Genomic DNA, 23412 nt, shown 5'->3' on the forward strand with positions numbered 1-23412 from the left:
TACACACATGTTCATCCTCACCAAGATTGTCAGCCAGCTTTCTGTGGCTGACCTGCTCAGTTTCCTGTCGAAGATGCAGTGCATGCTGGGCAATTTCATCACTTGCGACATTAGATGTCATGATAAAGACAGCATCTTTACATTCGATGGTCTTCCCCTTACCATCTGTGAGGCGACCCTGTCACATATTATGAATGTCAGTAAATGTTTTTTACAAAAGGCAACACACAATAAATCTCACTCAATGATTAAAGTTTGTGTGGGAGCAAAAACCTCATCAAACAACTGCAGCATGATCGTGAGAACATCAGGATGGGCTTTGTCCACTTCATCAAACAGTACCACAGCATTGGGACACTCCTTTAACAGCTTGGTCAAGTGGCCCCCCTCTTCATGTCCTACATAACCTGGAGGGGAGCCGATAAACTTGGCCACCTAAGAAACAATTGAGTCAAAAATTATCCAAAAAAAATGAAAACAAGATCATAATTTAAGGAGCACAATAGTTGGCTCAGCACTGGTTAGTGCAAATTAATTTTCTAGAAACAGAGTGAAGAGATTATAAAAAATCAAAGGTTTATATATAAAAAACAACAACCCACAAATACAGATTGAGATCAATAGGGGCAATAATTAGTTAATAAGTAGAAGAGTATGAACTCACTCCGCAAAAAAAGCCAAAAAGATCATTTATAGTGCAGGATACAGGTATCACAAATTCAATAGTCTTATAAGAAAATTTTAATTTAATTTTTTTTTCAAATTTAAAGAAAAAGCAATCTACTACCTAAATATTCACTGGAAAGAAACAGGGCTACAATTCAAGAGGGAGATTTAATTTCAAAATGAGGGCAGTTAGCATGAAAGGTTTGATTGTTGGGTTCTGGTATATGCAGTTAAACTATGGACCCCAATGAAGGTCCAAACATAAACCAGATATTGGAATAAAGGTGATCTTTATTATTTTATTTATTTTGCTATTTATTATAATCAGCGACGATCTCTACGATCAATTTGTGCCGAGTCAATAAATAGTATAAATTGGACATTTTGAAGAAGGGTTTTTACAGGATTGCATAATTCACTAAGATAGATATTGATCGTGTGTGTGTGTGTGTGTGTGTGTGTGTGTGTGTGTGTGTGTGTGTGAGAGAGAGAGACAGAGAGAGAGAGACAGAGAGTGTGCACTGGTTACCATAATTAATATAGCAGCAAAAGACGTTCAGTCTAATAATTAATTTGCAGATATGCAATCACGCAAGAAGTGAAAAAAGATGGTTTGCATGATTCCCGCTGCCCCCAAGAGAAAGATCTCCAGTTGAATGTTTCCATGCTTTTGCCATCAGAAAGCCAAATGTATGTGGCTCTCATGAAAGTGGTGACAATACTAAAGAGAGCCTTTCATATTCCACCTTTTACACCAGTTAAGAGCGAGGGCCAACGCTCAGTCATTAGTCGTAAGACCTGCGTAAGCTGTGAATGAACTATTGACATCTCCTCAGTCAAGACTAAAGATCAGGATTTTCCATTTTTCTGTTGTAATATCATGATTCGAGTACTCTAACCATGTATAGAAATCCTGCATCTACCATACTGTAAATGCTTAAACTCCCCATGAATCAACCAAGCAGCCGAGCAAACATATTTGGGAGGTAAATTTACCTCATGTTTTTCCTGAAACTCAGACATGTCCATCCGGATGAAACCCTGCAAAAGACGCCATATTAATAGTGTGATTCTACTGAAAATATTCTCCCATGAAGAATATCACCACATTCAAGTCTTTTTAGCCTCACATCTACAAGAAGCAACGCATTGAATCTGTGTGTGCCTTTGTGCGTGTGAGTTTTTCCAAACCTTCTTAATGTCCTTGTGCATGTAACGAGCCACCTGTTTGGCCAACTCCGTTTTGCCTGAGATGCCGAGCATCAACAATTCAGACAAAGTTAGTAGCATGAATCCCTAAATCATTCTGAAACATTTCAAATCAACATCAGTAAATCTGGTCAAACACCCAACTAATTTCACAGGTAAAGCAAATCTAATTTCTTGGTGCCATGCACTAAAGCTTTCACTCATCTTGCATTCTCCTGATGAACGGGCCTGTCAGTAAAATACTCTGCATATAAATGCTGCTTTATAATATTGATGACTTGAGTCTGATATGCAGATGTTCTGGATTTGTTGCTGCTGCATGGAATATAGATGTCTCATCGCTGAAGGCAATGGAGAATGTGAGTACAGTCTTTTCATACATCTCTCTGCAGGAAATCATTTTCATCCATCTATCTGTCACTCAAACACATCTTTATGGTTATTGAATATGATACTTTTAACTATTACTCAAAAACATTATGAGTTGGTTTGTTGTCAGGTGAATACCAGACATGTTTGCAAGTCTTTTCATGTGTACAAACGTATGAGCTTTTTGTTGTTCCTGAAAGGTTCATTCACAACTGGGTTACTAAAGCAAAGACTTCAATTTCTACAGATTTGGATATCCACACTGACAAACTAGGTGTGTAATCAGAAGGTAAGACGGTAAGAGAAATAAGAACACAGGGGAAAGAAAGGGAACGTTAATATGAGCCCGACGCAAATATGGGGAAGGTATATATACAGTAAACATATATACAGCCACATCTCTGACCAGGGGCCCAGATCACATTAGAAATGAAAGAGAAGACCATGATTTACCAATTCCTGATGAGCCAAGGAAGAGGAATACAAGAGGATGCTCTTCATCATACCAGCCATTCTGCTTCCTTCTGATGGCTACAGAAAAGAGATGGAGGAAGAAAGAATTGTGAGGCTGTTATTTCCCTCATTTGCATTTGTTAACATTACTTGGCTTTGACAGTTGACCTAAGGCCAGTTGGGATACCAGAAATTATGATAAAGAACCAAGTGTGGGTATAAGAAAAGGGTTAGAAAGATTTGGTGGGGAAATTTAAAAAAAAGAGAAACAAGAGAACTACAGCCAGATGAGAGACCTCCTGAAAGCGCCCCACAGTGGGCGTCTTCTCCCTTACTCAGAGGAACCATTAGCCAGCAGTAATTGTATTACCCTCCCTGGCGCAGCCATGGTGAAATCAGTTTAGCATGGATCTCAGCATCTCACACACACTTGCTTAAAGAGGAGTGTGTACTCAGCTCGACCAACACGCGAGTACCGACTCACACACGACGATGAGGTAGATTGGAGTATAGAATAAGAGTACCGGTATATTTAGCCACTCACCTAAAAACCAGACATTACAAACTCATTCATATCTATGCCTTTTAGGAAATTGGAGGCCAAAAATCACAACCATAGATGAGCTACAGTTTTATTGTGTGGCTTCCTGGTTGGTATTGTTGCTTTTCTGTTTACACTGTGGTGATTTTTGAAGTTGACAAGATGGTCTTGTTTTATCTGAGACTGAGGTACAAAGTATGAAGGTGCAGTCACATTTGAGCCTGTGCTTCTGTACCTAATCGCCATGCTTTTCCTGCATGGTCTAGGTAATTGTGCTTGTGCACATTTGTGAATAACTGGACCAGTCACACACAGTTCTCAGTCACACCTCTCCCTACTGGGGAATGGTTGGTTAGCATGAGTGCGTCCAAAGACTTCCATTACAAAAAAACATGTCAGCTTGGCTAACTAGGTGAACATAACACAAAAACATATAGTAATTGCTAAAAAAAATAAAAAAAAAAAATCAGTTGAGGTGTTGTAACCTCATATTTTCATGTCCACATCCATAATAAAATATTAGAACAATGAACAACCCGTCCATGTACTGGCATGAATAATAAATAAATAAACAAATATACACACACACACACATATATACACACACACACACACACACACACACACACACATATATATATACACACACATGAACAAAAAACACTTTCTATTCATCACTGGATCATCAAAGACACATGTTCAGGAGAAATAGCTTCACTACTGATCACAGTCAGGAAATTACAATAACGTAACATCAGAGACAACAAAATGCAACATAAGAGGCTTAACAATTGCTATTCATGCACCATGCTCAGTGTATTTCAGGACACAACATCAGAATTTTGATAGAAAGCTGTAAAATGTGCATTAAACTTTTAGAAATTGGCAAATTTGTTATTTCTGTCAGTGTTGACATAAACAACAAACAGGGCACCAAGGTCACAGTTCAAATGGCAACATTAAATCCTATTAATGGTGCACCCTTTAGTTTCCATGATACAGTCATCAAGGAAGCAGCAGACGGAACAATAATAAAAAAACAATGCAGATAAAGAGGGGAAATAGAAGGGTGATAGAGATATGCAGATGAACTAGATAAATTAGAAACAAAGGAGTATCAGAGCAGAGCAGCATAACATCCACAACAAGTGTGACAGAAGGACACATGAACAAGGACCAAAATAAGAAAAAACCTTGATCTCTCCTGCCAACTCACTCACTCACTCACTCACTCACTCACTCACTCACTCACTCACTCACTCACTCACTCACTCACTCACTCACTCACTCACTCACTCACTCACTCACTCACACACTCACACACTCACACACACACACTCACACACACACACACACACACACACACTGGGCTGTGTGTATTGGGCAGGTCTGTTTCACTCTAATACAATTACAGAGGAAAGATTCTTCAATAACTCTTAGCCCTCAGAGCTAAACCTGGATCAATCTAACCTTCTATCCCCGTGTGTCTTGCCGGAGGCCAGCTGTTAGTCAAGATGCTTTTCAGTTTAACCATTTTGAAAGTGTGGTAAAGTATACCAAGCAAAATAATATATTTAAATCTAGACTGGGGAAAAAAAATCAGATGTTCCTCTCCTGTTTTGATTGGTGCTATATTCCATAAGCAATCAGGTCAACCACTGTTGTACACATTTTCTATTTTTAGTAACTGATAGGCTTGTAGAAATAACTGAAAAGTAGCTTTATTCAATCCAAGTTGGTCAGTAAGTGCTTTGAAATGTTGGAAGAATTTCTATAAATGAGGGTAGCTCTATACAATCCACTCTGCTATTACTGTCAGCAATCAATCCTTTCATGCAGAAATCATTTGGTCTTTGTTTCTTCGGTCAAATGCACTATTTTAGAAATTCCTTCTGTAAACTGTCTTTGCTCTTGTCTTGGCAAAGTATTCTAGATAGAATTTAAATAATTACCAACATTAAATTAACAATAATAAATAATAAACAGAGACCTATTTTCATCGAATAAAATCCATCCTTTGAGTATTTGCTCTCAAAAAAACACCACAAAATAAATCTAATTCTAATATTCACTCCTGTCTTCAAATTCATTATGTTCACAAATTTGTTGAAGATCATGAAAATAACATATCTTCTCTTTTTCCTGAATAAACATACACCTGCAGATCAATACATGGCCTCCATGGATGCCTGCTGTAATTTCAGCTCTTTATTGTCTGCTGTGTTATTGTGCTCTAACTCATCCTCCCTCCTCTTCTCTAGCCCTCCTAATGGTCTTTCACTTCACGCTTGAAGCGTTCAGGTTGTTCTTGTTCATCTCTACTCATCAGTGTTCTCTCTCTCTGTTTTTTTCTTACTTTGTTGTACTTGTTTTTACTGCTGCCTTTCTGCTTTGACACAACTAATTTCCTGGGTTTCAATGAGAAAGTAAAAGATATTACAGATGAAGAAAATACTTTACAAATTAACCAGTTAATTATAGTGCTTTGAATCTCATCAAATAGATTAAAAAATGTTTTATGTATTTTTCTGATTAATTAATTACTCTGTTCTGTTTGGTCTGTAAAAAAATTAAATCCTTATATCACCTCAAAAGGCCATGAGATATTTATTTTGCTTGGTGAAATCAGTAGAGAACAGCCTCTCATTTAAAAAGATGCCCTGGCAAGAGGCCCCATCAAAAGTGTTAAAGAAGCACAGAAAATTTTAAAATGAAATAAAACCAAATGCCATACTCTACAAAACATAGATATTTACATGGAGACAGATAGCCGCTATGGTCTGCTGCAGCTTCTGCAGATCTGTGGTAGAGTCTGAAGTCTAGCTGAACAGGTAAATGCACAGAAGCACGGGTACTGTAAATGCATAGAAGCACCGGTGCACACCATAGCACTCCTTTATCATAATTAACTGATTCCAGTCTCCGCTGCTCTTTCTGAATATGCCCACTTTAGGAAGAACAGTAGGAGAGTGATGGAGAAAAGACAAAAGTACCAGCATAAAAGCAATGCAAGGTACATGAATTTATTTATGTACATGTGTGCACATGAATAAATTATAAATGGGAAAGGGAAAGTGAGGGGGCAATATAAAGAAATTCACCCAAATGTCAAATACAGTAAAAGCCGATAACATTTCCACCACAATCCAGAAAAACAACCAGCATCTAATGTATTTCACAAATCAAGATTGTGTTCCTGAGTGGTGTGTCTTTACCTGAGGCTACAGTATTGATGGCCCCTTCCTGTCCAACGATGTGCTCCTTCAGCCTCCTCTCCAGAGGGAATCTCCGCCTCTCTTCTGTCTCCCGCTGCGCTTGTGCCTCCTGAAACTATTTAAATGAAGGGAAAGAGGTTTCAAGACTAAACTTCAAACATTTCTCAAGATCAACTTCTTCATAAACACATTTCAAGATTTATCACTTAGTTTTATCACCGTCCTATTCCTCCATCGGGGTCTACTGCTTCGGCACGCCTTGTTACTTTGGCTAATTTGGGTATGTTTACTTTTTTCCAACTCTCTCCCCTAAGTTCTTATCCTCCTATTTGTGGATACACTTGGTAGGACAAGAAGGCAGTTTATTAGCCCTCCATGCTAATTAGTTCTGGCCTCAAGCTACATCACAACTACAGGTGGATCATATTTTATTAAAAAAAAAAAAAGACATCTTAATATAATTCACACACAAACAAGCAAAAGAAACATAAAATGAAGTGAAATTACATATCAAATAAGAACAAAGTTGTTTGTCATAAGCATTATGGACTTTGATTTAACATCCAAATCTACCTTCTAATTCCAAGATGATTATTAATGGTAAGTGGATTAGGTACTTTGAAGTATTCTATAATTTACAAAGTTAATGTAAAACTTCTTCACTGCAATAGACGGACACAAACTTATGCATGTGCATATTTGTGAGTGATGATGAGTAAATAACCTATATGCTTATTTAGTAGACTGTGATCCAGTTCTGGCGCCACGAAATATAAGGATCAAAACTGGCTGTTTGTATGAAAATGAAAGATCTATTAATGGCTTCTACTTTCATTGCAGTTTGTTAGCATCTAAATATAAGCAGTCAGGCCAACCTTAACCTCCCACTCTTCTAGCATTGTCTTCACATCTCCCTCCTTAGCATAGGCTCGGGCTGTGTGTCCCAAACCATTAGTCAGCATGGGGTTGGCACCTGTATGCAACACACACACATGACCCAATAAAAACAAAACCATCATCGTCCTTTTTTCAGCACAATGACTACCTCAGCAGGGGGCTGAGAGAGGGGTGGCCAACATGTCGACTAATAAAGTCGATCTCGGGGTGAGCGGTCACATGAGTTCAGGGGTCGCTAAGACTAACTGCAGTGAACAAGAATGGACATGCAGGAAAGCAGGAGACATGGTTTCATAACTGGGACATGTGCCTACAACAAACATATTGACACTTATGCTCAAACACCACCACGGAGCATTGTTCTAAAATGTATACACACAGCAGGCTGCTGCCACATACTTCGAGAAGGAGGAGCCCAAAGGAGGTTTAAAAGGTTACCATCTCATTTAGTGAAAACATTGCATCACAGCATGTAGGAAGCATGACACTGTGGGTGTCTCCCAGACTGGTTAGCAGTGCTTTCTGCTTCAGGTCCACTGTTAGTTCCATTATCTCAATAAATGCTTCCGGCTACATTTTACCATCACATTGTGATTTGTGCATATAGAGTAATATGCTGATCATAGCCACACCCAACACGACACAAGTGTCAACACTTTATTCTCTCATCAGGTACAAAGAAGAGACAAAGAAGAAAGACTGACTGATGTGACTTATTTTCAAAAGCCATATTATTTCAATCACATCACAAGAACAAATTCTTTGTCAGCTTTTTAAAGCAACCTTAAAAAGTCTAGTAAATTGAATAGAAACTATCAATTGAGCTGAACTGGTCTGCATACCAGGAGAAAACTACCAAATATCTGGTAAAATTTTTTCACACAGATAAATAATCTCGACATTGTAATTGATGTATAAGAGCAAGAAAAATTGAGTTTTGTGGTGGTTTTGCAGCAGATTTTGTTGTTTCATTGGTGTGGTTATTAACCACAAAGACCAATAATCAGGTTTATAATTATCAATAAATCCTTAAATTGTGGGTCCTGCTAACCAAGTTATTGATCGTGACAATAATATATCATAATCCTCGGCCACCAACACAAACACTTGGGGAAAAAAAAAAAGCAATAAGGCGCCCACGAGCCATACACGTCATAATAAATAGTATCATTTAGGCCTTAATATCAAGGACCGGAGTAATTTATAACAGGAGAAGCTCCTGCAACGCACACACATGCACACACACACACACACACACACACACACACATACATGTCATCCTGTCATTATAAGTGCTTTAGTTATACCTATTAGGAAATTCCTATTTCATCCTCCCTCTCTTATATTGTTGCTGGTGGGAGAGTGCACCTGCCTCTGTGTGTGTAGGTGTGGAGGGGATTGTGTGTGTTTGCCACAGGGGCTATTAGCACGGGTGTCTCCTCTTTCCTAAGACCATCAATTGTTCATTAGTGACTGCAGCTCATCATATGCCTGCTGCACAGTCTTGAGAGCAGGGATTGTGTGCTGCCTAGGTGAGGCTCAAGGGTGGGATTTTGATGGATTGAGTTCTGAACTGAGGGTTAGTTGAGGCTGAATGAAGAATGTTCTTCTGTAGTTATGGTAGTTTACAATCATGCATGCCATAGAAATATGCAGTATATTAAAAGGGAATAAGTATAAAAACTATCTTTGTAAAACAAACATCAAAATGCAAGGGTGTGTTCTGACAGTAATTAATCTGACTCTGAAGGCGGTAGAGTCTGCAGTGCTATAATTGTTATTGACTGAGATGGTGGCGTCAACCTTCCAAATGCTCAGTCAGACAAAAAAACTGTCTGTTTTAATGGGATTGCCCAAAAATATTCTGCTTTGTGAAATTTCTTACCTTTTAATGCAAAACTCCTGCAGAACATTTGATTCAGTTACAGCAAGTGATTTATCTAAGAGTACTGAAGTGCTTACAGACACACGGGTGAGGCAGAGAGACTGGTGCACCAGAGCTGTGGTGGCACCATCCATCATAAATAGAAAGACAATAATGTGTCAGTGTGTGTTTTTCAGTATGTGCATCGTGATAGAGCGGTTGATTTAATAAATCTAGTGTTTTTGGATTCTGGAGACTAAAATGAAACCACTACTAAGTGTGTGATTTGTGATAAAAAAAACATTCAGAAAAAACAGAGAAGGCACATTAGGAAGTGATTATGATTTTTTTAAAATATTTATTAGAGAAATGCACACCAAGAGTGATTTTGTAGTTACCCCAAGGGCATTTTCTGTAGTGAGGTCACAGTTCAACTAGCTCTGGCTTATTTAATAGTTGCTTGCCAAGAGGGGGTGTTGAGGGGGGCTCAGGCCCTCAGGGGCTATACGTGCTTGAGCGTGTGCAGCAAAAGACAATGACAGGTGCAAATTTGGGGGGGTGGTAAATCTGGTATATGAACAAATATGATCAATTGCAGGTGGGCTTTGACATTTTATTCATTTTATGAGTATTTCTATTAAGGTATTTATTAATGGTCATTTTTTTCAGGCTGATGGAGACTGCACACAAGCCAGGTTAAAAAGCACACGGCAAAATAATTAAAGGGTACGTAATACTATTAAACTGATATTTAAGATATTGTCCCCAGTATTCCTTAATGTGGTTGAAACAGCTTGTACGGTTTGTGAAATCATGTCCTCTTTACCAGATGAGCAAACAATCTAATGGTTAAAAAAAAGACAAAACAAGAATGAAATATATTACTATCATGAGATTTAAGCTTGTCTCATACCAGCTTCCAGCAGCATGGAGACAGTGTGTTGGTCATCAGCGAGTGTGGCATAGTGAAGCGCCGTGCATCCACGGAATCCAGCCCTGCTGCTGAGCCTGCTGCTGAATTCATCCTCTCTGGACACCAGGACTAGAGTTGGAGACAGAAAGCAACACAGAAATACATGAGTGTAGAACACAAATACAATTCCCTCTTGTTACCAGTGTATGCTGGTATACTGCTAGAAGCGCACGCGTGCACGCACACACACGCACAGACACACACACACTGGTGAGCCACAATAACAATAACGTGGTATAAAACCAATAAAACCAAATATTGGAGCCTTAAATTGAAGAAATGTCTGATATATTCACATTCAAGGCAGCTGATTGTAGGAAGGTGAGACTTTTTTGGTCAGTCATGATAGGAATGATGCAGCCATATTTTCATTATTCTGTGTTCATTATTATAAATAGGTGTCGCGTCTGATCCCAATTATTAAAAACCAAACTCATTTTATACCGCACCCTTTTCTGCCATTCTGAGTCTTTACCTCCTTTCTCACTGTTTTCATCAGCAGCTTTCATCAGTCTGTCTCTCTCTCTTGTTCCCTGTGCCTCTTCCTTTTCTACTCCCCTTCATCCCACCCTTATTCTTTCAAACCCACACTTCACTCTTCTTAACATTTGTCCGCAATGCCTCTTTCTTTCTTTGCCAGTGAATGTTTATTTTTCTTCATAAGTCTTTTCCTTCTTCCATCTATTCAACTCTTTGTCTTCACATCTGTGACAAATCCCCTTGCACTGTATGTATGTGTGATGGGGGAGGGGGGAGACAGTGGGTTAATCATAGCTAACTCAATAAAGTGCCACACAGCCCCCCAGCCCATCCATCACTGTGTGCCTGGAAAACCCTTCACCATGCAATGCTGGCCCCACATGGGTCCAAAGTTGACAGCCATATAAATGTCTGCAATATACATATCCCATATAAATATGTCTGCAGAAAGCCAACACAGACAATGAAGGTGAAGTATGTGTGTGAGATTGTGCCATCTTGTCTCACTCACACACAACACACAGCGTGAGCAAGAGAGCTGAAGTGAAACACACTGTTTAATGCATATGAAAATCAAGTCTCACAATAAATTGGTTCAATGCCCAATAGATATGTGTAAAATAGTAAATATACCAACCTCAAAGAAGCAGAGACAGTGAACTTGTTTCAATTTACCTTCCAGTGAATGAATGCCCCTCTCCCGCGATGTCTCATAAACATTGTTGAACTCATCTCCTGCGTTTGGGTCAGCACCTTTTTTAAGTAGAACTTTCACCACACTGGAACACACACAATAAAATTACATATAAAGCCATTCCATACATGTATTAATATTATGTTTCTAATATTAATATTATTCTGAATAATAGAAATTCAAGACCAGGTTACTTTGGCACCTACTGTACCTATAAGATAGTGGAATATCAAAGAGTTTATTAAAATGAAGAGACATCCCAAATCTATAAACGATTAGACAATTACATCATTGAAAATACAATATACATGTGCAAATAAAATCTAAACAAGTTATTAATATAGTTGGCACATGCAAACTTATTTACTTTCATCTCTGACCAGCTTTATTTAATTTGGTAGATTTTCTTCACTGGACACATTTCAAATGTAAGTGCACATTTCGTACTTATGCAGGTGTCAAAGGTCAACTGTGTCTAACGCTGCTGGAGGTGGAGGGTGTTTGTGTACAGGCTGTCACTGAAGCGTACCGTCGTATAGAACAAACAAGACTGCCTCGGCAACACCACAGACTGTGACCTGGAGGACATTCCAGGTACTGTCTCTCTGTCTACAGAACACACTTCACATGTTCCATCAAGAACATGAGCAATGGCTTTGACATTGAGACAGACAAAACCAAGTCACCTATTCTGTATTCCCTGTGAAAAAGACACAGGGTGATAGCTACCCTATGAGCCTGCAACCAGCAGAGTGAGAGGTATTTTTGAATATAATAGCTTAAAAGAAAAAGAGCCCTAAAAAGAAGAGCATAATGAGGATTCACATGGTAACCATGGCCTTGAGTCAGGACATCAAGAATAATCACTTCTAAATGTTTAATGTGGGGTGTAGAACCCCCCTCCCCCCAATTTTGTGGTTCTTAAGTAATTTCAGCATAGAGTTAGGAGATGCCTTTTCTCCAACTAAAAGTTAAAAGTTAGAATGTACCAATTGGAAAATGATTTGCGTTTCTGATGCTTTTTCCTATATTTTTTACAATGAGGAGTTTAACAGTAAGGTTGAGGTTAATTGTGTTAGTGGCATTTAATCACTCATGTTTTAATTCAGTCAGCGTTAAATTAACTGTAAAAACATGTACAACAAAGTTGTTTTTTGAAGTAACTAACGTATATTTGTGGTACAGTATATTGTCCCCTCTGAACCTATTTATTGAACAATTCAGGAAAAAGAAGTCATCCCCTTTCATTTGTGTTAAAACACAATCTGAGCTGAATCTTAATATTGCAGTTTGTGTTACCCTGGAGCCTGTTGGAGAGTGAGGCTGGGAATAACCTGGCCGAGTCTTTGTGTTTGACCTTGCTGTGGGAGGTATAAAGGCCTATCCGGGGGTCCCCTTTTGTTACTGTATCAATGTGGTTGGGGGCAGAGAGGGCTGTGACCCGCGGAGGGCTCCCATCTCACCCTTGCAAGCACTTCTACAAACACCTCAGGGCATCTTCTGAGACACACACAGGGACATAGGGACTCCAATCAGAGTCAGTCACACAAGGGTGGGCAGGGCTGTGCAAAGACTTGAAACAGCACTGAAACTGTGTTAAAAGCATCAGAAAGATAAACATTTAGGGATTAACCGAGGGAAAAAAGACTGGCAGAGGAAAGCGAGCACGAGTAGATAAAATAACTTGAAAAAACTCAAAAGAAAAGGAAATTCTATCACACGTTATTTTTTTCCGAAGCAGCGTTAGGAGTAGTGTTGAAGAAATCATTTGGGGCTTAAATCAAAGCATGCTAATTGAATTTTCATTATATTTTAAACAACTTACAATCACATATTAGGCATCTTAATAAGGTGTTTACCCATCTAATAATTTAATTTGTGAAATTAAGAATATTCTACCTCCATACCTAAATTACAAGGGAATGTGCATTCAATAATAATGGTGATTGTTGTTACTAAGTGATTTGACCTTTCATCCAAGCAGCCCATTTGTGGTTACTCCTGGCTTAGTTTCCCAGATTTGGCCTGAAGGTAAGAAGGAAACGGACTTTTCCGTGACTTCTGGGCTACAGTAGACATTTGAGCCAAACTGACGATCCATATCTCTCACCACCCGGCCAGACAGCTCTCACTTGACCACATTTGACCCACTGAGCACCTCCTATAACCAAGATGCACTTATACATGTACATGAAGGTTAGTCTCCTGACCTAAGCATGAAAAAGAGCAGTGCATACAAGATGGATTTTTGTAAATCCCTCAAAAAAGGACAAAAAGCTTCTTGCCTGCTACAAAACACGATTCCAAGCTGCTACAGAGAATCCTACTAGGTACCAACTATGCAGGGTGCACAAACTTTTGTTGTCAGCTCTGTCCCATTTTGTTATTTGCAAATATAAAACCAAAATGTTTTTTTTTTTTTTTTTAAAGATTTTTTGAGTTCTATTAGGTCTAACCATTGGTTCCCCTAGAATTTAAATCATTCACCTTTATGAAGAGTGTAAGGTGGTGATATTTCCACTCACTCTCATTCCTTCAGTTACTCAGCGGGCTGGTCCAATTGTCAACCAGAGTTTTAGTTGGCTGAGCATTCATTGTGCAAGTGAATGTAGTGTGGGTGGGATGTATGAAGAAAAAGAAAGATGGAGATGACTATTGTGGGTTAAAGAATGCAAACAGCAGGCCAGGCACTGCGCCTCCAGTATTTAGCAGCCATCAAAGCTCCACAAACGTACATTTTGCGCACACACACACTTTATACACTTGACAGATCGGAAAATATAATGCTTTTTTGCCACAAAATAATAAATAAAACACGTCCAACTGTTTTTATCCACACTCAACTTCAATATTTAGCAACTGAATATTCTATTAGTTTGCATCAATTAAAGGGGTCCCTCTCTCTTGCATTGTCACAATATATGATGATAATCAACAATAATGTCATTCCATGCCTTCTAGAGCCAAAAGCTTTCATTTGAGTGTCAGGTCTGGACTTTTGAAGCTGTCAGTCCATCTTTTTCAGGGTTTCAGTAGATTTCTTGTGTGGCAGATTGACCAAGGCTGCAGCAGGATATGAGCCTAATACACATGTGGGCACATATGAAAATATAAACATTATTCTTGATGGAAGTTTAGCTTGAAGATAGAATACAAGCATAGATCTAATTGTTGAAATACTTTAATTGCTCTCAGTCTGTTCATACGGGTTAGGGTTATGTATACACAAACTGGATAAATACACAAACGCATATACATGTGTGTGTGTTTGTGTGTGTACACACATGATATGAAAGACGGAAAGAAAGACCAAAAAGAGAAAGAAAAAAGGGAGCAATTCAACAATTAGAGCAATGCTGACATCTTAAGTCTAAACTTTCGTTGTGAATAATGTTGGCTGTGTTTTCACTTAACTGCTACAAATAAAGTTGTGTGACTGAGTAATAGGCACTTGCCTGGAAGATATTTGGAATAAACTCCCCCTCTTCTGTCGCCTGTGTGCACATCCATGTGTATGTACATGTACAAAAGGCATTTGTGACTGATGTGTGTGAATTGATATGCTGTCTTCCCTGCAGCAGTTAGTGCTCACTGGGGGTTTTAAGATGGAATTAAACTCAGGAGTGTCACTGGCCCATTGAGTTATAGCACTCATAAGGCATGCACTCACATTCACACAAAATGCATTGCAAACACACAGTTTGGAGTTCCACCAAAAGGCATGTACACGTTATTTGTATCTTTAAAATAAAATAAGCATTATTATTAATATTTTGAAAATAGATTGTGAGGAGCAAAGAATTCAAACAAAATGACAAACCTAAATGCCAAGACTGTGCAAATCAGAAAATACTAAACACTTAGAAATGAGCGATCTGGATTTATATTTAAATGTATACAACAGTTTTGTAACCTACACAAAAATTCAGAGATAAATAATTTAAACTGTACATTTAAGTACTTCTACTATAAAATAACTTGAATTTTAAAATGAAGGCATTTGGAATAAAATAAAACAAGTATTGCTTATGCACTCTGTAAACTGACTGTAAACTTTAATTTGAAAAAACATCCATCTTAGTTGCATTTGTTGAAAATATATTTTCAAATTTAAGATTGTAGAAGTAAGCTCATTTGAATCTATTTTACTTTATGCATCTAACGTGCACCAGGCCCTTTAAATAAAAGGTGACCACACAGTCCTGATGGTGGAGGAAAAAAGGCTTTGTAAAATTGGATTTGCCCTGGTCTTAACCTCGGCCCCTCTCTGTGTTGTGTGGATTTTAGGAGCCAGGAGGCTAATTGAATTTGTTGGTAAGAGAAAGGAGAAAAGGGGAAAAGTGTAAAGACCTTCTGACAGTCTGAAGTTGCATTTTGTCCTTCCTAAAATCTATAGTAACAACAAGATCAGAGATTCAGATGACATATAGCCAGACTCAAAGCCACACAGACAGCTGCGTGATAGTACAATACCACATTATTGTTATGGAGGCTCACCAGTGTATGTGTGTGTGTGTGTGTTTCATCAGAGACAAATGCATACAGACCCATGCTGCTGGTTCATGGCTGCCACCATCAGAGCAGTCCAACCGAGGCGATGGCGGTGATTTGGGTCGGCACCCTCCTTTAACAGCCTGATGAGTAAAACAAAACTATAGTTTTTCCAATATATTTCCTGGATTCGATTTAAATACATTTTTTTTTTTTAGCTCTTCTTAGAGTTGATTTTTAACAGGGTTGCTCCAAACTCCTTTGCACCTTATACAGAGAATATGCAGGACTTCTGCACCTTTGCAGACATTTATGTTGTAGTTAATGTCCTGTGTTACAGAAGCTGTTAACAATCCAACACTTTGACTGCTTTCACCATCCATGAGCTCATTTGGTGTCTTCACATCATGAATAAAAAGAATGTGGTTAAAAAGAATGTGGTTGCTCGATCCACCCCATAAAAATAATGATGCAAGCGTGACCTGCGATAGCATGACCTGTGATAGCATATTAAGAACTACCAATGGCAGAAGGGTTAAGTCACAATTTGACAAATTTAAAATGAGTCAATCTAAATGGTTAAATTGTGTTGGGGGGAAAAAAGACATTTGAACAAAGTGCACAAATCTAGGTCACATCTCCAGTTTCCTTTATCATTTATTTAAATATGTAGTTCTGTTGAACTAACCCTAACCTTCTAAGGGTTATATGTCCTGAAATTCTGTCCATGTTATCTGCTGAGTTGGCTGACAAAGAAAAATGCTGCTAAATTGACACAGATCAACTCAAAGATAAGATTTTTGACTGTTGAAGCTGAACATTCAGAAAGTATACTAAATAAAAAATGAACTTAAATTTATCTCAAAAACAAATCAAAGAAGTGAAATTTAAGAATACCACCTACATACAACAGTGCAAATGGGATTTATTGCACATTAGATACCAAGTGCACTGGCAAAGGAAATAACAGACTAACAGCTTAACTGTTAAGTTGTACAGTCTTACAGGGGTGGGAATGAAATATCTGTGGTAGTGTTGCCTTTTCCACTGAGGGTTTATCAGTGGGCTGCTGGAGGGGCTTCTCACAGCCTAAACTGTCTGATGCAGCAGGTGAGCGGTGGTGTCCATGATAGAGCTTAGTTTGGGCAACACCCTTCTTTCACACCTCCTCCACAGGGACTGCCCTCCTGACCAGCTTATTTAGCTTCTTCTTGTCATGATGAGAGCTGCCTCCTCACTAGCTAAGTGGATGGCTGAGGCAACCACAGAATTATAGAACATCATTATCATAGGGCTACAAAAGTCCAAAGGACTCCCTCAGAAGGTGGAGCTTTGCCCCCTTTTGCATCAGCGTGTGACCAGGCCAGTTGATTGTTAATAAAAAAAAAAAACAGTTACTTAAAAACATCCACCATTTCAATGTCCAAGCCCTGGAAGTTCACTGTAGTGTGAGGTAGTGTCCTTCAACTGAATACAGTCACCATCTCCTTTGTTTTAATAGTGTTTAAGCGCAGGCAGTTGCTCACACCACTCCACCACCACCACGATGAACTGATCCTAACCCATCTGGTCTCATCTTCTCCTGCTTTATCTGGAACTGGGTTGCAGCGGCAGCAGCCTAAGCAGAGATGCCCGGACTTCACTCTCCCCAGGCACTTCCTCCAGCACTTCGGAGAGTATTCCGAGGCACTTCCAGGCCAGCTGAAAGACAATCTTTCCAGAATGTCCTGGGTCTGCCTTGGGGCCACCTACGGGGGGACATACCTGGAATACCTCACTAGGGAGGTGTCCTCCGAAATGACTGAGCTTCTCACTCTCTCTATGGAAGCACGCAGCCACCCTGTGGAGGAAACTCATTTCAGTCACTTGTATCCGCCATCTTGTCCTTTTGGTCATTACCCAAAGTTCATGACCATAGGTGAGAGTAGGACCGCAGACTGACTGGCAAATCGAGAGCTCCACCTTTCGACTTTCTTTACCATAAAGGTCTGGTACACCGACTGCATAAGTGCAGAGACTTCAGAGACATCCAGAAATTTAAGGAACTCAGGGTGGAGCTCCTCCACCCCTGGTGCCTTGCCACTGAAGAGCTGGCTAACTACATTGGTGACTTTGGCAGAGTCCTCCTCACAGCCCCCAGGCTCTACTTCCTCAGTGGATGGTGTGACAACGGGATTGAGGAGCTCTTCAAAGTAATCCTTACGCCATCTGACAGTATCCCCAGTTGAGGTCAGAAGGTCCCCTCCCACACTATGAAGAGTGTTGGCGGAGCACTGCTTCCCCCTCCTAAGGCGTCGGACGGTTTGCCTGAATTCTTTTGAGGCTGACCAATAGTCCTTCCCCATGGCCTTCCCGAACTCCTCCCAGACTCAAGTTTTTGCCTCCTGGACAGCCTGCTTGGCTTGTGGGAGTTGAAGACCTCCATGGCAGACCCTCATAACATGTTTGGATCTGCCAGGCTTTTCCAGCCTTCTCCCCTGCCAGCGAATCCAACTCACCACCAGGTGGTGATCGGTTGACAGCTCAGCCCCTCTCTTTACCCGAGTGTCCAAAACACACGAGTGGAGGTCAGTTGAAACGACAACAAAGTTGATCAAGTTGATTGCCTGTGGCCCAGGGTGTTCTGGTGTCATGTGCACTCTTATGGTGTTTGTGGTGTTGGTGTTTGTTATGAACAAACTGTGAAGTCCAAACACAGAAGTCCAATAACAAAACACCACTCAGGTTCACCACCCTAATCCGGCTGTGCAGTTTTTGGAATTGGAAAGAAACAGGAGGTTTTCCACAGGACAGGATTTTTAATAGTTCATAAGTATGCTTGTGTGCATGTAAGTCAGGTGTGTTAGGATTTCTGCTCGAGGGTCTCAAATTAACTGACGCTTTTTCAAGGAGAGAGGTTTTGGAAATAGATTTTTCGGCAGAAAATGGCAGAATTTTTTTTAGAAAAATCATTCAGGAATTTGGTTTGCTTCATCAGTGTTTGTTCTGTGGCTGTAAAGAACCACTTCACTGCACTCTCACCTTGATCATCTGCTACAGACAAAGCTTACACAGTCAAAAAATAGTGACGCACAAGAACAAATATGTGCACTGCGTCAAGTGGGCCAATTAAGAAATCCCTCAAATGACAGACTGTAGATATACAATAGAGCATTAATAATGTACTAAGTGTGACAGATAGTGGGAAATAAGGTCTTGCAATAAACGTCTTTCATATACATTGTCTTGTGCAGCCACATCTGTAATTTTGACTGAAAATGGAACAACTTGTGGTGTGGGCATCATCCTGCACAGCCCCTCTTCTCAAGCTGTTTTCATACGTACACACAAGGACTCTTCCTCCATCTAGTGATTGTTTTTTGTATTACATAATCTGAAATAATATTTTAGACCAAAAGAAGGTGGCCAAACTCGATGATTTGAATGTGTTCAGCAAATACTTGCATATATACACATAACTTTAAAGAAAAAAATGGTAAATATCATTTTTAAGTATAATAAACAAAAAGTCACTCTATTCTTTCATCTACTTTGAATTCATATATGACAAGGTCATTATGACATATTTAGGTGGACAATGATGACAAAAAAACAAGACCCTAACTGATCTTCTGGTATATGGAGGCACACCTTATATAGAGTGTATGCATGTTACATGTTGAATATTTGCGTAGAATTAACATAAATAATCTTTTTTTCTGATAAATAGAGACATACAAGTACCTTTCTACATCTTCAGAGTTACTGGTCTTTGCGGCTTCCAGGAGAGCATCACCTTTTTGATGTAAAGGCAGAAACAACACATTACGTTAATTATCTACCATGTGTACAAGTACTCAAAAATTAAAAAGAACCCTTACCTCACTGACTACTTATCAGTAACAGACAATCTAAAAATCTAAAAAATACTTATAGATAAAAGCAATTGAACTTGTCAAGAACTTTTTTAGTGACCATAGGTAACTACCGTGCGACTTATACTCCGGAGAAACTTATACATGAAAAAAATTTTTTAAAGAAATAATTCACAGACAGCCACGAGGGGCACTCTAAACTTAAGCAGTGATATCTCCTACTCCGTAATGATTTAATATTTAAAAATGAAACATTAGCTTACAAGGACAACTGAGAACGACTGAACACAAATTCCCCCCAAAAGAAAATCATATTCTACAGACTGCAAGCTGCAAATAGTGAAATATGCAGCTGAAACAGTAATCAAGCAGCAGAGAGAAGGTTTGGAGTAAATGAGAAACTTGTTTAGGTTTGGAGAAAAGCAGAGGCTACTCTTACTATGATGAAAAAAACAAAAAAAAAAGTTAATTGCAGGCAGAAAGCTAGATGGCCACAGCTATTATGTTACATTAACACTGGACACCTTTTCTGCTCATGTTTATTTTTCATGTAGCTAAAAAACCTTCATTGTGTTAGCATATCTTACACCTATTCAGCCTGTTCTCTATTCTTTTATTAATGTTATAACTTGCCTACCAAGATGAAATGTCTGTTTTTGATCTAGTATTTTGTAAAATAATTTACCCACAAAATATGCGACTTATACTCCAGTGTGACTTATGTATATTTTTTTCTACCTCATTATGCACTTTTGGGCTGGTGTGACTTATACTCTGGAGCGACTATAGTCCGGAAAATACGGTCCTCACTTTCAACAAGGCATTTTAGTTGTGGTGTTCTGCAAGGTTCCATTAAAGGGCCTATTTTATTTTCTATTTATATGCTTTAAATTGGTGAACTTTTTCAGAGACACGACACATCTTCCCATTGTTAGTCGGATGGCCTGGTGACCTAAAAAGCCTTGCTCTTAAGTGCCTTAAGAATGTGAACTGTTGTGTGACTGAGAGGTTTTTCCAACCTAACAATTTAGCGACCCCTGGTCAGCTCATCAATGGACCTGCTTTCACCTATCAGGCAGGCATCAGTATTAATGACGCCGTTGTGGATGACGTTATTCTACATGGATGCCTCGCGCCTGGAGAAGACGAGAAGCTCTGCAAGAGTCATGTTTTTTTATTTCTCCAGTGCTTTCAACAACAACAAGCTTATGATGGACAAACTGGATCAGACAGGACTGGGTCATTGCCTCACAATGTGGCTGCTAGATTACCTCACCAACCAGCCACTGCCAACACTGGGGTCTACAGTACAGAGGCCCTGCAGGGGACTGTTCTTGCCTTCTTTCTTTTCAATCTCTATACTGCAGACTTCTCTCACCACACAGCAAACTGCCATCTACAGAACAAGGGCCCCAGCCACAGTACTTGATAATACTAAGAAAATGCCAAACGACAATGATCCAAATAAACATTTATTTTCAGGGGACAAAACCCCAGACTAGCCTTCACAACATTTCAACAAAGAAAGTTCTGAAAAGAAGATAAAAGAAGCGAAGGGAGGTTCACTGGGCCAACCATGCAGTGGGCCGTCAGACCTGGGGAAACCTTGCAAACCAACAGAAGCCACCAAAAGACAGGACACCATCAGATTGCCCTGTAGATGTCTTTGACAGGAGAGTCACCACAGCTCTTACCTCCACTGTCATCTGCAGAAAAGAGAGAGCGAGTGAGAGAGAGAAACCTCCTCCCCTCTCCCTTTATAGTGCAGCTGCTATTTAGGTAACTTGTTGTCCCTCAGTGTAAAGGGAGGAGGGCGCAACACCACCATTGTTGGCATCATCACTGACTGGGACAAAAGTACAGAGAACTCAACCAGGACTTTGTGGACTGGTGCCTGCTGAATTGCCTGAAAATCAGGTAACTGGTGGTGGATTTTAGGCTAACTCTAACTTTAAGGCAAACTCAAACTGGCAGGCAAACTCCACCCCAAGTGGTAACATCGAGATAACAGACATTGAGAACATGGACTCTTAGAAGTACCTGGATGTTCATCTGAATAATAAACTGGACTGGATTGTTAACACAAATACACTCTATAAGAAAGGTCAGAGCAGATTCAACCTGCTCAGAAAACTTGGGTTGTTCAGGAGCACTTCTGAGGACCCTCTATGACTCTGTTCTAGCATCAGAGCATTTTAATGGAGTGATCTGCTGGAGCAGCAGCATAATGACTGCAGGCAGAAAGAGCTATACCAAGCTGCTAAAGACAGCCAGCTGTTCTGGGATGCCCCCTCAATCCTCTGGAGGTGGTGGGAGAGAAGGAGGATGATGGCAAAGATCTTGTCCATCTTGGAGAACACTTCCCACCCCCTGCAGGAGACTGCAACATCATTGCTAGCTCCTTCAGCAGCAAGCTTCTTCACCTCCACTGTCTTAAGGAGAGATACATCAGGGCCTTCTCCAGTCAGAGTATTTCACCTGCTTACTATGCAATAAGAAATGCAGATAAATTAAACAATATGTGCAATATCACATACAATACCTCCATTGAGTTTATTAACTTCCTATGTGCAATAATGTCTAGATTTGCCTTTTAGTTTTTTGAATGTTGCCTTTTTATTTTTTAACTTCTGTTCTTATTCTCATCTCATCTCCTTAAATTCCCTTTTTAAACTTCTTGATATTATGTAATATTTAATTGTGTATAAAAATGTGTATAATTACATTGCTTCTTGATTGCTTGCTTGATTGATTGATGTCTGCTCTCTCCATTCTTTTTGTGGCTCAATACAGTGTAACTTATCTTATCATAACCCCTCAGGTCCCTGTCCAATAATCTAGAACTCTGCCACAAATGTGTGCACAATATTTGACTAAAATCTCTCCAGACACCAGGTTGGAGGACTGCAACTCAATTCTATCTGGCATCTTCAAAAAGTATCTTGCCTACTCAAATTCGAACACAGCGATTCTTTTTTTTAACAGCTTTTAACAAGCCATCATGTACTGAATTTTTAAAATGATAGCTCGTGAATTTCAGCTTTCAAATTATATTAACTACATTGATTATTATTTATAGTAGTATGTCAGACATGATAAAAACTGTCTACCTTTGTTGTCCGAATCTTTCCTTAGGCAGAATGCAACAGCTGCAGCAGTCAGGAAACCAACGGGGGCCAATACAGCCCTGCATGTTTCATGGCTCTCTTCCCAATACTGGTTCTTGTTGCGCCCTCGGACGGCCAGAGCTGCCCAGGAACGTCGTCGGTTGTCTAGGTTTGACAGCCATCTATGGGTAAATTTCTGGTACTGCACGAAAGAGTTCCCATTTGCTTTTTTATCATCCAGAATTCCCCCTTTCGAGTCTCGGTAAGTCGACACGACAGTGTTGCGATGGGTGTCCACCTGTGTATTACGGATGCCCTGGCAGGTGGCAGCGTTTACATTGGTCTGGAAGACACGGTTGCTTGGTGACAAGCTACGTGTCCTTCGCACAATTAGCCTAGCAGGTACAGATGATAACATGGCCATAAACTTACTAAAACGTTGCGGAAGACAAAACCCTTAGTAATTTTCTTAAATAGCAAATATTTCCAAGAAAATCTGGCTGCAGACCTGTCACCCAGCACTGCTTCCGGTGCAGACCCCAGTCAGTACCCGATCTGCCCCTGAAATCCCCATCGGCTCTGTATCGCTTCTGTGCATG

The 23412-nt window shown here is 39.7% G+C and overlaps 1 protein-coding gene across 4 annotated transcripts in view; it reads right to left on the bottom strand.

Moving 5' to 3' along the window:
• clpb (ClpB family mitochondrial disaggregase) overlaps nt 1-23412 on the bottom strand; it is a 30900-nt gene extending 7488 nt beyond the window's left edge. The window contains exons 1-12 of one of the 4 annotated variants that reach the window (XM_057050366.1): nt 22817-23408; nt 19576-19627; nt 15909-15995; nt 11343-11446; nt 10128-10256; nt 7329-7426; nt 6454-6568; nt 2698-2775; nt 1858-1913; nt 1663-1707; nt 274-435; nt 22-178 (exon numbers count right to left, since the gene is read on the bottom strand). In XM_057050366.1, coding sequence (XP_056906346.1) covers nt 22-178; nt 274-435; nt 1663-1707; nt 1858-1913; nt 2698-2775; nt 6454-6568; nt 7329-7426; nt 10128-10256; nt 11343-11446; nt 15909-15995; nt 19576-19627; nt 22817-23237 — 1504 coding nt within the window. In that variant the 5' untranslated portion in view covers nt 23238-23408. Of the gene's footprint in view, nt 1-21; nt 179-273; nt 436-1662; nt 1708-1857; nt 1914-2697; nt 2776-6453; nt 6569-7328; nt 7427-10127; nt 10257-11342; nt 11447-15908; nt 15996-17616; nt 17693-19575; nt 19628-22816 lie in introns of all 4 variants that reach the window. The other 3 variants (XM_057050367.1, XM_057050368.1, XM_057050369.1) reach the window with 3 other exon arrangements.

This window comes from Takifugu flavidus, chromosome 12 (genome assembly GCF_003711565.1).
Source record: "Takifugu flavidus isolate HTHZ2018 chromosome 12, ASM371156v2, whole genome shotgun sequence".
Lineage (NCBI taxonomy): Eukaryota > Metazoa > Chordata > Actinopteri > Tetraodontiformes > Tetraodontidae > Takifugu > Takifugu flavidus.